This window comes from Crotalus tigris, unplaced genomic scaffold (genome assembly GCF_016545835.1).
Source record: "Crotalus tigris isolate CLP2741 ecotype Arizona unplaced genomic scaffold, ASM1654583v1 scf7180000018553.2237530, whole genome shotgun sequence".
In the NCBI taxonomy this organism is placed as follows: Eukaryota; Metazoa; Chordata; class Lepidosauria; order Squamata; family Viperidae; genus Crotalus; species Crotalus tigris.
The window spans coordinates 2,222,501-2,237,004 of record NW_024097074.1 but is presented as its reverse complement, the minus strand read 5'-3'; the positions used below and the strand labels follow the sequence as shown (position 1 = coordinate 2,237,004).

The 14,504-nt window shown below is 43.1% G+C and overlaps 1 protein-coding gene across 6 annotated transcripts in view; it reads left to right on the top strand.

Annotated features, from left to right (window-relative positions):
* Positions 1–456: 456 nt before the first annotated feature.
* MAGI2 (membrane associated guanylate kinase, WW and PDZ domain containing 2) overlaps positions 457–14,504 on the top strand; it is a 132,945-nt gene continuing 118,897 nt past the window's right edge. For 3 of the 6 annotated variants that reach the window (XM_039354511.1, XM_039354508.1, XM_039354507.1), the window contains exons 1-4: positions 460–971; positions 11,282–11,403; positions 13,458–13,586; positions 14,356–14,504. The exon at positions 14,356–14,504 is cut by the window's right edge and continues 34 nt beyond it. In XM_039354511.1, coding sequence (XP_039210445.1) covers positions 856–971; positions 11,282–11,403; positions 13,458–13,586; positions 14,356–14,504 — 516 coding nt within the window. In that variant the 5' untranslated portion in view covers positions 460–855. Of the gene's footprint in view, positions 972–11,281; positions 11,404–13,457; positions 13,587–14,355 lie in introns of all 6 variants that reach the window. The other 3 variants (XM_039354512.1, XM_039354513.1, XM_039354510.1) reach the window with 3 other exon arrangements.

The following is a 14,504-nucleotide window of genomic DNA, read 5'->3' as shown; positions in this document are numbered from 1 at the left end:
AGAAGGAGGGAGGAAGGGAGGGAGGGAGGGAAGGAAGGAAAGAGAAAGAAAGAGAGAGAGAGGAAGGAAGGAAGGAAGGAAGGAAGGAAGGAAGGAAGGAAGGAAGGAAGGAAGGAAGGAAGGAAGGAATAACAGTAGCTCAGTGGTTAGATAAGCAGCAAATAAATTTAACAAAATAAATAAATCTTGTTGTTGATTTCAGAATTGTTGTGAATAAGGCATCCAGCGAAGAAGCTGAAAAGCTATAAAGAGTTCAGTGCAGTTGTTAAGTCAGTAATACAACTGTGAAGTGAATCTGGCTTCCCCATTGATTTTGCTTGTCAGAAGGTCATAAAAAGGGATCACATGATCCCGGGACACTGGGACTGTCATAAATATCTTGAGTCAGTTGCCAAGCGTCTGGATTTTAAACATGTAACCATGGGGATGCTGCAGTGGTCATAAGTGCGAGAAACAATCATAATTTTTCAGTGCTGTTGTAACTTTGAACGATCACCAAGTGAAGTGTTGTAAGTTGAGGACTACCTATATGTCTAAGATTGGATCAATCTTATTTCTGAGAAGACCAGTGTTGTACAAGCGGGCTATTATCCTACTAAAGTGACAAAGGCTTTCCCAATTTCCACGGACAAGAGACTCCCAAATTAACCACTTCTGTCTGGGGCAGAGACAACCAAACCTATTTATTTTTCCCTGGCAGTTACCAGTCAGTTTCTTGCACATTTCACGGCAAAGTCATTTTCCCTTCCGAGGTGCACATCTAAAATTTGCCATTGGTTCCTGAGCTTTAGGTTTAATGTTCCTCTCCTGTTGACGACAATTCTCTATCCTTTTTTTTATTTTATTTTTGTAGGAATGATGGCATCCTTTGCTCTATGTCTTGACAAGCCTTCCTCTTCCTTTTCTTTTCCAGAATTGCCCTACGGCTGGGAGAAAATTGACGATCCCATTTATGGCACTTATTATGTGGAGTAAGTTTTTTCAAACCCTTATTAATGGCCTGTTCATCTTGTGTCAGTCAACTGTGGTTCAGGTCCCCTGTGGTATTTCATGTCAAAAAGAAAGCAGTTCAGTGTGGGTTTTGTTGTCCCTGGACACCTTACGATGTAACAGAAAAGAGAGGGCCCAACTGGGAAAAAATGGGGGAAAAAAGTGTAGAGGTAGTCCTTGACTTACAACAATAACATAACCCCGATTTTTTGTTGCTAAGTTAGATAGTTGTTCACTGTCTCGTTTTGCCCCATTTTATAACCTTGTTAAGTGAATTACTGCAGTTGTTAACAAGTTGTTAACCTTGTTAAGTGAAACTGGCTTCTCCCCTTGATTTTGCTTGTCAGAAGGTCCTAAAAGTTGAACGCCTGACCCCAGGACTTTGCAACCGTCGTAAAAATCTTGAGTCAGTTGCCAACTGTCTGAATTTCGATCACGTGACCGTAGGGAGTCTGCAGCCTGGTTTTAAGTGAATTGACTGTGCTTGTCAGAAATTCACCAAAGGTCAGCGATCCCCGATCTTGGTGGTCTGACGGCCCGGCTGGGGCAAGGGAAAGGGGAGTCAGGCTGTGTGAGCAGCAGGCTGGTGGACACATGCGCGCACACACACAATTAGGTTTGCGCAGGCAGTGGGCCACCGCACCCACATGCGTGCGCAACTCGACTTGTGCAAGCTGAGCTTTACGCCCATGTGCATGCACGCCGGCCCTCCACTCGCACAAGTTAAGCTCTGCATGCGTGCAGGAACGCTGGTCTGCCACTCATGCAGCTTTTCCAAATAGGTCAGGGGTTCTCAGACTTGGCCACTTAAGACTTGTGGACTTCAAATCCCAGGATTCCCCAGCCAGCCATGGCTGGCTAGGGAATCCTGGAAGTTGACGTCCACAAGCATGGCTAGCTGGGGAATCCTGGGAGTTGAAGTCCACAAGCTTGGCTGCCTGGGGAATCCTGGGAGTTGAAGTCCACAAGCATGGCTGGCTAGGGAATCCTGGGAGTTGAAGTCCACAAGCATGGCTGCCTGGGGAATCCTGGAAGTCGAGGTCCACAAGCATGAATGCCTGGGGAATCCTGGGAGTTGAAGTCCACAAGCATGGCTGCCTAGGGAATCCTGGGAGTTGAGGTCAAGTCTTAAAGTGGCCAACTTTGAGGACCCCTGGAATAGGCCATGGCCCAGGAATTGGGGACCCCTACCAAAGGTGATCACATGACCAGACACTGTATTGGTCATAAATACATGCCAGTTGCCAAGCATCTAAACGTTGATCACGTGACCGTGGGGATGCTGCAATGCTGCAACGGCCGTCAAGTGTGAAAAACGGTCCAATGTCACTTTTTTCAGGGCTGAAATGGTCACTAAACGAATGGTTGCAAGTCAAGGGCTACCTGTGACACTCTTTTCAAGAGTGTTTTCCATTGAAAAAAGTTGCCTCGTTTTGTCCTCTTGTCGTCCCATCTTATTTATTGATTGATTGATGTGATATGGTCGCCCAACTCAAGACGCTGGGGCTCCAGACAGCGAACGAAGCTCCAGTCCTCTCTTCCCCCAAATCCAAATGAAAAATCATCCCTTGCTGAAGTAAAAGCAAAGAAGACCATTCCAGAGGACAGGAGTTCCATTGAAGAGGTCTTCTGAGCCCCATCGGTAGTGTTGCTTCAAGGAAGTGTCCCCAAGAATTCCCACCCTATTAGAGCACATGGGATGGGCAGATATCACTGGAGGCCAAGCGTCCTTGCCAATACCCCAATCCTGTGCCACGTAGACCTTTAATGAAGAATTATCAGCATCTGTTGTCTTCTAATGCAGGGGTCTCCAAACATGACCACTGTGGACTTCAACTCTCAGAACTGGAGTTGAAGTCTTCAAGTTGCCAAGTCTCCATCCTTGGCAGCTTCAACACTTATGGACTTCAACTCCCAGAATTCCTCAGCCAGTCGTGGAAGTTCCAAAGGTGTTTTTTCAAAAGGCAACTGGACTTTGTTTTTCCTGGAAGACGTTGCGTTTCTCATCCAAGTTCTGATCTGAAGAAATACCTTATATGAGAAGTGAAACGTCTTCAAGAAAAACAAAGCCCAGTTGTTGTTTTGGGGGGGGGGGAAGCACCTTTGCGACAACCATGACTTGGATGACTGAGAACCTCCCTAAATAAATTCTGGGAGTTGAAGTCCACAAATCGTAAACAGTAAAGTTGGACAAATTGTTGAGCCTTGGTCTAATGCATGAGGACTAGAACAGTTGTAGTAGCATCCAATTGGAGAAATACCCATCCTAGAAAAGGCAGTGGTTAGACCGCTTATGTATTTTTCCTAAGAAACCAGCATGGGGGCTGTTTTTGAGATCCTTGGGAGTTGAGTTTGAGATGATTGCCTTATTTCTGTACAGATATGTCTTATACAAATGGGCTGTTTATCATTCTGAAGTGAATTTAAAAGACTGTTATTGTGCTAAGTGTTTGGTCTCATTTCATCATTATTTTTTTCTGCACACCTTCTTGTGTTTCTTTTGTAATTTTGTTAGTTGTTTTTTTTAAAAAAATCCTTGTGGAAACATGTCTACTGAAAGGAAAGAGAACCCTGAGGAGATTTTTTTGCACCTGTGGTTAGAAGTTACTAGAAGTCGGATCCCCTAATAAATCTGTCCCCATGTTTTTCCCCACAGAAAAATACTCATATCCAAATCAGCGGTCTCCAGACTTGGCAACTTTAAGACTCGTGGGCTTCAACTTCCAGAATACCTCAAACCAGTCATGCTGGGAATGGAAGTCCAGAAGTCTTGCCAAGTCCTACATGGAAATTTAACACAGTCTTCAATCTTTTAAACCAGTGTTTCTCAACCTTGACAATTTTAAGGCATGTGGACTTCAACTCCCAGAATTCCACAGCCAGCATTGCTGGCTGTGGAATTCTGGGAGCTGACGTCCACATGCCTTAAAATTGTCAAGGTTGAGAAACACTGGTTTAAACGAACGCTGCAGATTTGAAAACACCTTTGCAAAATAATGCTTTTTTTTTTTCAGTGCAAATCTTGAAAATGCTCACTTTTTGCTCCCTTTCTCCCCCCCCCCCCTCAAAAAAAGTAATTTTAAGTGTCATTGGCAGCATGATTTTTAGGCCATTAGTGGAGCAGAAGAAAAGTTCGCGAAAATGAAATAAGTGAAAAGGAGCAAAAGGGGGCAAGAGCTGTTAATGCAACTCTGGGTTAAGATAACCTCTTTCGCGGAATTAAGCCTACTTTACAATCCCATTATATACATTCAAGAAGTAATCGTTAGTCTCAAGAGAAGCATGACGTGGTCACTTTTATGGTACAGTTGGATTCAAAACAGGTCGTTTGGGAAAGAAAATGGGCAGCTCAAGTTATCCAAAGATTTTCTGATGTTACAAAAGTGACAATGAAATCGAAGGGGTAGATGAATACACTCTAGAATTCCAGATGATGATCACATATATTTATTCTTTTTTCCAGTTGATAAAAAAAAAAATCCTTGCAGACAACATGGAATAGAATAGAATAGAATAGAATAGAATAGAATAGAATAGAATAGAATAGAATAGAATAGAATAGAATAGAATAGAATAGAATAGAATAGAATAGAATAGAATAGAATAGAAAATATGGAATGGAGTGGAGTGGAGTAGAGTAGAGTAGAGTAGAGTAGAGTAGAGTAGAGTAGAGTAGAGTAGAGTAGAGTAGAGTAGAACAGAACAGAACAGAACAGAACAGAATAGAATAGAATAGAATAGAATAGAATAGAAAATATGGAATGGAGTGGAGTAGAGTGGACTAGACTAGACTAGACTAGACTAGAATAGAATAGAACAGAACAGAACAGAACAGAACAGAACAGAACAGAACAGAATAGAATAGAATAGAATAGAATAGAATAGAATAGAAAATATGGAATGGAGTGGAGTAGAGTAGAATAGAATAGAATAGAATAGAATAGAATAGAATAGAATAGAATAGAATAGAATAGAATAGAATAGAATAAAAAATATGGAGTGGAGTGGAGTAGAGTAGAGTAGAGTAGAATAGAATAGAATAGAATAGAATAGAATAGAATAGAATAGAATAGAATAGAATAGAATAGAAAATATGGAATGGAGTGGAGTAGAATAGAATAGAATAGAATAGAATAGAATAGAATAGAATAGAATAGAATAGAATAGAATATATGGAATGAAGTGGAGTGGAGTGGAGTGGAATAGAATAGAATAGAATAGAATAGAATAGAATAGAATAGAATAGAATAGAATAGAATAGAATAGAATAGAATATATGGAATGAAGTGGAGTGGAGTGGAGTGGAATAGAATAGAATAGAATAGAATAGAATAGAATAGAATAGAATAGAATAGAATAGAATAGAATAGAATAGAATAGAATAGAATAGAATAATAATTTTATTGTCACTTTGAATGTAGACTAATCGGCATACATTAAAATGAAATTTCGTTGCATATAGCTCTCAAAGGGTGATGACCTCTGATATACTCTCCATAAATATGACAAAAATAAATAAATAAATACAGAATTATGCATATACCCACATATATATGCATCAGGATGTCCTACGCCAGGGACAATTTTTTTTAAGTCTGATTTTTTTTTTAAAGCCCAGTGTCATCTTATCAGGGAGATGAGTGCCCTATAAATTAAATACACAAGTGCAGAATTCTTGCTTGTCAGCTGCTACCGGATCACTTTGAATGAAGATGATGTGGATTTGTTTAGATGTTTTTTAATCAATAAGCTTCCTTTCCTCCTCTTGGGCAATTTTTTTTTAAATATTCTCTGGGAGAAAAGAAAGTCATGAATAACCCAGTCTGAACATCTGCCTGATTCTCCGATGCGCCAAAATAACAACAAAAGCATTGACAAAGCTGCCATCAGTGGAATTGCGGAAGGCAGCTTGACTTGGAACAGCTGAAATCCTCCAACGAGACCTTTAACACCATGAGACAACAACATCTGCCTCTCCCAGGACCTTGGGAAGGACTCCATAGGATAGGTGGATAAAAATGTTCCCCTCGAAACATTTGGTACACTGTGTGGGCAATCATTACAATAATAATTAATGCCATCTTAAGCAGCTATAATGAAAACTAACGATTCCATCTCCTTTCCCAATCTTTGTAGTCACAAAATAAAGCTGTTATGGTTCCGACATATGAAACTCCTCAAAGAACTTTGAGGCATTGTTTACCTTAAAGAATCTTTATTCGAGCAGCAACACATCGACACTTACATAGTCCAAGCCAAAGTCTGACTTCCCCTCCCCTCAGCACATAGTATCAAAGCACAATTCCCTCCTACAACTAACAGTCATAAATCACATTCTCCAATTTGTTTGAAATGCAGGCTTTCCGCCCAGTTCTTCATCCCGCCATGCCTTATCATCTCTTTATTACAAACGTCCTGAATTCACACACTATTACAATATTGTTACGTCTAACTAACTCCCATCACATTCCTCCCCCTCCCCCAGTATCATCTAATTCTAAGAGTAAAGCCTGAGAAAGAAAAAGGCTGCATCTCCATATGTTGTCAAAGCAAGAACATCCGACGTTAGCAGCGTGGACAAAAGCTTAAAAATGACGCGAGGGGATGTCTGTTGACACCATGTTTATAATATTTGCCTTGTTCCATTCATGACATATCGTCCTGCCAGGATTGGCGGGAATTCATTTTGCTGCAGGAATTGCAAAAGTCCCTGACAGCTTCTGATCTAATCCAAACATCTAGACAAGTTATCCTGGAGGGGACAGCAAAGCAAATACATATCAACAGCAAGTACAGTAGAGTAAATCCTTGACTTACGACCACAATTGAGCTGAAAGATTCTGTCGCTAAGCGAGACGTTTGTCTCAAAGGTGATTTTTTCAAAAGGCAACTGGACTGGGTTTTATTTTCCTTGAGGAAGAAAATGTTTCGCTTCTCCTCCAAGAGGCTTCATCGGTTCTCACAGTGGAGAGACGGAAGGAGATGAGAACCTCGACAGAAACGAAGCGAGATGTTTGTTAAATGATTTTTTTCCTCTCCTTTTTACGACCTTTCTTGCCACAGTTGTTAAGTGAAACACTGCCACTGTTAAGTTAGTCACACGGTTAATCTGGCTTCCTGGTTGACTTTGCTCGTCAGAAGGTCACAAAAGGGGAATCACAGGATCCCGGGACACGGCGACCATCATAAATATGAGTCAGTCGCCAAGCATCTGAATTTTGATGATGTGACCCTGAGGATGCTGCAAAGGTCGTAAATGTGAAAAACAGTCATGAGTCAATTTTCAGTGCTGTTGTAACGTTGAACGGCCGCCAAACGAACTGTTTGTAAGTCAGGGACTACCTATATACTGAGACAATAGAACAACTCAAAGAAGTAGTGCAAGATTGGAAGATGTGGAGAAGTTGAGCGCTCCCTGTAAATAAGTATTAGTTGTCTGTTCACGAAACCCACATTCTAGTGCAGTGACGGTAAACCTTTTAGAGGTCGAGTGCCCAAAACCCGCCCCCACCTCTCTGCCCACCCCCGCTCTGCACCCCGCCCACCCACATCATCTGTGTGTGACAGGGTGCGAGGGCGGAGTCTTGTCCCCGCTGCTTGGCTGCCATGTCCTTGGCTGCGCTGCTCTACGCAGACCGCGCTTGGGGGTGACTCTCTGGGGGGGGCTGCTGGTGAGGGAGCAGTGGGAGGAGGTGAGACTGGGGCAACGGCGCACGTGCCCACAGAGAGGGCTCTGAGTGCCACCTCTGGCACACGTGCCATAGGTTCGCCACCACTATTCTAGTACCTATTAATTTCTCTTTCATAAAGCCAGTTCTGATTGTTGTTCTTGAGAGGTCACCTGTATCCCACACTCCATGCCTTTCTTATTGACCACTGATCATCCGAGTGCGAATAGATCAAAGGGATGCGCTCAATGCCATAAATCACTCATCCAAAATATAACTTTCTATAAAGGATTAGCCCCTATAATTCATGCGGTGGGCCACAGAGAACAAATGGGATATAGCAAGGGACGTTCTGAGCAGATAGTAGCTGCAACTCATTGATGCAAGGAAGGCAGATGGAAAGCGCTATGAGACAGCCAGCAGAAAAGTAATGTGCGTGGAGGAAAAGATCTCGATTCATTGATGCAGATGCTTTGTCTGTACAAAAAAAAAAGGAAGAAATGCTTCAATGTAAGGAATAGACTAGTATTAGGTTGTAATCCAAAGGATTAATCATAGAACATAGGATAATAGATGTCTACGGAGATTCTCAGTCGTCCAGGTCACGGTTGTCTCAAAGGTGGACTGAAACTGGACTGTCCTGTTTTTCTTTGAAGACGTTTCGCTTCTCATCCACGAAGCTTCTTCAGCTCATTAAAGGGAGCAAAACTCACTTCTTCAGCAGAGCTGAAGAAGCTTCTTGGATGAGAAGCGAAATGCCTTCAAAGGAAAAAGAAAAAAGTCCAGCTGCCTTGTGAAAAAGCACCTTTGAGACATAGAATATTATTGGAAGGGAAGGTGGAGATCTTCTAGTCCAACCCCATTGCTCAAGGAGGATGCCCCATACTAGTGTTGGAGCATAGACAACTTCTGGAGACGAGCTACTGCATTGGTTGATTGCTCTCACCATTAGGAAATGTCTCCTTCGTTCTAGATTGCTCCTCTTCTTCATTAGTTTCCATCCATTGTTTCTCGTTCTGTCTTCAGGTGCTTTGAAAATTAGTTTGACACACCACCACCACCACCCATCTTTGTAGGAACCTCTCAGATATTGGAACACTGCTATCATGTCTCCCCTAGCCCTTCTTTTCATTCGACTAGATCAGGGATATGACTCATGGACTTCAACTCCCAGAATTCCTGAGCCAGCCATGCTGAGGGGAAAGGGAGAGGTTTCCAAGCTGAGCCATGCTGGCTCAGGAATTCTGGGAGTTGAAGTCCACAAATCATAAAAGAGCCAAGGTTGCCTACCCCTGCCCTAGGCCGCTTTATGACTCCTGGACTTCAACTCCCAGAATTCCTGAGCCAACATGGCTCAGCTTGGAAACCTCTCCCTTTCCCCTCAGCATGGCTGGCTCAGGAATTCTTGGAGTTGAAGTCCACGAGTCATAAAAGAGCCAAGGTTGCCTACCCCTGGACTAGATATACCCAATTCTTTGTATGTTTTCGCCTCCAGCCCCCCTAATCATTTTTGTTGTTCTTCTCTGTACTCTTTCCAGAGCCTCAACATCTTTTTAATAAAAATTGTGCTGAACAGAACTGGATGCAGTATTCCAAGTGTGGTCTTACAAAGGCTTTGTAAAGCAGTACTAAAACTGGATGTGATCTTGATTCTATCCCTCTGTTAATGCAGCCTAGGACTGCATTGACTTTTTTGGCTGCTGCCACACACGGCTGGCTTATATTTAAGTGATTGTCCACTAGGACTCCAAGATCAGTGGTGGGATTCAAATATGTGGACAAACGGTTCTGTGTGTGGATGCCACTTCCGGAAGTCCATTCTGGGCCTGGGCAACAAAAAATTAGCTACCGGTTCTGTTGAAGTGGTACGAACCAGCTGAATCCCACCACTGTCCAAGATCCCTCTTGGAATCCTATTTTATTTCTATGCAAGGGGTGAAAAATAGAAGGTTAAAAAAATCTTTTCGAGATTCAGAATACAAGCAAAGCATAAAATCTTCAGAAATATTAGACAGATGTTGGGCACGGGAACAGACGATGACAATGGGTAGAGAGATTTGGAAAAGACATATTTTGTGTTTGGCTATGGTTTTCTATTAATCTGCCTCTTTTTTGGGGGGGGGGGTGTCTGCAGTTTGTGGATATTACCCGGATTTTTCCAAAGCCACAATCTGTGTGTTGTCTAAAATTCTGTACCGAGCGCAAACGCCTCAGCATTAAATTTATTGATTTATTTTGCTCTTTGAAATTGGATAAAAAAATATTTCCAAAGGAAAGATTGAGGTAAAAGCCATTCCTGGTAGCAAACAAAATGTAATGCTAGTAGTCCTCAACGCATGGCCACCATTGAGCCCAAAAGTTCTGTTATTAAGTGAAACGTTTGTCCAGTAAGTTTTGCCCCCATTTTACAACATTCCTTGCCTCAGTTGTTAAATGAATCACCGTAGTTGATAAGTTAGTAACCCGGTTATTAAGTGAAGCTGGCTTCCCCATTGACTTTGCTTGTCAGAAGGCCTTGGGACACACCAACGGTCATAAGTATGAGTCAGTTGCCAAGCATCTGAATTTTGATCACGTGATCATGGGGGGGGCAGTACTACGAAGGCCATAAGTGTGAAAAACAGTCACAAGTCACTTTTATCGCTGCCCTTGTAACTTTGAACGGTCACTAAATGAACTGTTGTAAATTGAGGACTACCAGTTTTCCCTGGGATTACAGCCCGATTGTTATTTCCAATATTTTAGTTTTCATTTTTTTAAAAAAAAAAATTAAAGAGCTGATCTGTTATTGGTACCAAGTCTTTCCCTCACTGATAGGTGACTAAGCAAGTCTTGAGAACTTTGGGGAGGCAACTAGGCACCTTGTGTTTGTGTGTATTTGTTGTTGGCCTATTTCTAAACAAGCTAAGTATGCAACAGCTTCTGTAAAAGCTGCCAGATGCCTACTGGATAGCAACAGCAGTTGTCTTCTCCATAGTCTTTTTTTTTTTTTTTTTTGCCACTCCGTTGTAGTCTTCTCTGAGGTTTACTTGAGGTCTCCATCCTGCAACTTGCATTTCCACACTTGAGCTGTTGATGCTCCATATGTAGGAGAAGGGATGGCAAAACCTGGGGTGGAGTTACAAGAGGCATCAGCCTAGAATCCTTATGTAGCCGCCAATGAACTAAGTGCAATCCCCCTTGGATTCTGTTGATCCTTATCTAACTCCCATCAATTGCTAGCCCTTAGCTGAGCAGATTCCTGTACATAGGCTTTCAGCAATGAAGCACTTTAATGGAACCTTCACACATGAACCTGGCCTTTCGCCCCGATATCTGAGCTCTTTTTCTTGCCTTTGAAGGCAAAGCTCCTTACACATAATTGACACGTAATTCCTTCCGACACACAGTTAAGGCGTAAAAGGGGCAACCCTGTGAGGTAAACTCATTTCTGTCGTTTGGGTCACGATGTCATGACAGACACGAGCAGATCTTGCTCAGCCTTTGCGTCAATGACATCACCCCTCCTTTAATTGGCCTAAAAAGTAGGGTCTTCTCCTTGAGATCCGATCAATCCAGGTTTCATGAGGCAGTTCTTGAAAAGGGATCACTCCAGTTGACCATGGGTTTCTTTATATTTTCAGCCACATAAATAGGAGGACCCAATTTGAAAATCCTGTTTTGGAAGCCAAAAGGAAGTTACAACAGCGTACCATGCCCAACGCAGAACTTGGAATCAAGGCTATGCCAGCCCAGAGTTTCAGAGGTACACCATCACCTCAGTGTACACATGCCAGACGGGACCAACTCCATGAAGTTTTGTGTGATATCTGTAACGGTGTTTTGAATATGTGAATATAGGAAACCTCTCTTTTTTTTTCCCCTCCCCAAAAAGATTGAAAGATTTTGGGCTAACGAACACAGTTCCTAAAATTCCCAAACCAGTAGGAATGGAGTAGAAGTGCAGGTTTAAATAGTTTTTTCTTAAATGTCGCCGTGGTAAGCCTTTTCTAGCTTAACGTGGGGGGGAAAAAATCTTCTCCAGTCTATTTAAAAACAAAGCTATAACTGGCTGTAAGATTTGGTTTTCTAGGCAGAAGCAGAAAGATCTAACTCAAAATAATTGTAAGAGGGTCATCCGGATGCAACTAGAGAAGGATGGTTGAGTTCCAAGGGGAGCACAAGCCATCTTTGGAAGCAAAAATCACAAAATGTAGTTCACCAAAACTCCACTGTCTTTTTTAGCAAATAAGTGGGAGAGAGTGACTTCCAGTGGGTAGATAGCAATAGCACTTATATACCGCTTCATAGTGCTTTACAGCCCTTTCTAAGCGGTTTACAGAGTCAGCATATGGGCCCCCAGCAGTCTGGGTCCTCATTTTACTGACCTCGGAAGGATAGAAGGGTGAGTCAACCATGAGCCGGTGAGAATCGAACTGCTGGCATTGGGCAGAATTAGCCTGCAATGCTGCATTCTAACCACTGCGCCACCAAGGATCTTGGATGATCTCAATTGATTCTTTGGGTCCTGTTCTCCTCCGTACGCAACTGATATTAAATTATGTACGTTCTCTTTTCTTTTACTGGCAACCATGGAGGATGAGATAAAGAAGGACCAAGACTGACACATGAAAAAGGGGGTTCATTCATTCTTTCCAAAATCCAGTCATCCACAGGAGGGACCCTGATTTAAGGACCAAGAGCAGCCTTAAGGATGTTTATTTATTTGTTTTAGAGCAGGGGTCCCCAACCCCCAGTCCGTGGACCAGTACTGGGCCACGACATGCCAGCAACCGGTCCGCACAAACAAACAAAGCCGCATCTGCAGGATGCAGGCAGCACAGAAAACCACGTCCCCTCCGCTCCGCAGAAAAACCTTTAGCCACGTAACCAGTCCCTGGTGCCCAAAAGGTTGGGGACCTCTATTTTAGTGGACCTAAGAAAAAAGGGTGGGTTTTTTCCCCTTCTTTTACCCCTTGTCCCAGTTCTGATCAAATGTTTGATCTGTACAGATCTTAGCAACCACATGGCACTTTGGTAAAAGGCACACCCATTTACCTGGCCTTGGTTATCTGAAAAGAGCTGCAGAGATAATAGCAACCGCACTAGCACTTAGATTTATATACCGCTCCATAGTGCTTTCTAGCCCCCTCTGAGCAGTTTACAACTTCAGCATATTGCCCCCAACAATCTATGTCCTCATTTTATTGTCCTCGGAAGGATGGAAGGCTGAATCCACCTTGAGCTGGTCAGGATCGAACTCCAGGCTGTAGGCAGAATTAGCCTGCAATGCTGCATTCTAACCACTGCACCACCACGGCTCTAGAGATACATGTAGAGTCTACTGGAAGAATTTTTCCATGGGTTAATTCCACAGTAAATGGACCATGGTAGCAGTGGATGAAAAAGCTAAGGAGACTCAGATCTGCTTGGCATTTAAGTGGGAAGCCATCAAAGTAGAGCGAACGATGAACTACAGTAAGAAGGCAATGAGCCATGGACGCAAACATTGGGGTGAACGTGTATCGACCAGGAGTTGAGCTCCATTCAGGGAACTCTTTTATTTTATTTTTTTAACTACACACTTTCAGATTGAGTTGAGAGAGACTTTCTCGCAGGACTTTATCTTGTCTTGCCAGCCTGCGTGAGATGACGTGATGCTCTGTTTGGCGGGGAAAAAATGAAGAATGCATATGTTGGCGATGACTAGGTTAATGCACGCAATGGAACAGGGTGATTTGACAGTCTGTATTGGTGCAGGGCTGAAGTATTGACCTAAGACTCTATGCAAAGAATGAGGCTTCTTCTCCTTTATATTAGTAGACAACGCCTCATCAACCTTACCTAGGCCCAAACTCGTTCACCCGCGCCTTGCTCCTAAGAGGTCTCGTAGTGTGAGCGACCTATCTCAATATCGGCGGGACATTGCTGGAATGTACAGGCTGTATGGTACGTCCGAGTGCTGCTGTTTACCTGGGCTGCACTTTTATCAAAAGTAGTGTGTTGAATTCTTTCTTCCCCCTCCCCAACCCGGGAAAAAAAAATTAAAAAAGAACACCGAGCTTTTATTTTTCCACCACTTCCCGTGATCTGATCCAGGGTTTCTCAGCCGAGGCTTAACCGTTTGCCGCGTTTTCAAGGGATCCACTGTGACAGTGGATTCTGGATGAATTGAACTGGCCAGAGACTAAAACTCACACTTGGGGAGGTGAAAACACAACAATCTCAACGTCTGCATGCGGTTTTTACACCACCCCCCTTCCTTCCCCCCCCCACTCTGTGTGATTGAGAAGCCCGTATTCCAATTGTTTTGCAAAGCTAGTTTGATTAAATTGAGAAGTAACAATCTGCCTCACCCGCTCGTGACAATTCTTCACTTTTTCCAAAAGTCCCAGCTCTGAATAAACAGAGAATTTGTGAAGAGTCCAAAAGGGAGGCTGCTTTAGACAAACGGATCCTTCCCTTGCTGGTTTTAGCTTGACGTAGAAAAAAATAATAATAACAGCTCACTAATATTCTTGGTTCTCTCAAAAAAATGCTTGCACTTTTTACTTTGCTTCGACTTGTACAAGCGCCACTTTGTTCTTTGCTGCTGCTTTTGCTGCACTACGCGAAAACCCAGCTCTTTCGTCCGTGTGTGTCTATGTGGCGCGCGAGTGCGCAACCCCGGGGCAGCCCAAGCATCTCATGTCTCTGCCTTTGTGTTGAACCCATGTAGAGAAACCCCTCTTCACCCGGGATGCCTCGCAGCTGAAAGGGAACTTCCTCAGCACAACTCTGAAGAAAAGCAATATGGGCTTCGGGTTTACCATCATCGGTGGGGACGAGCCCGACGAATTTCTCCAGGTTAAGAGCGTCATCCCGGAT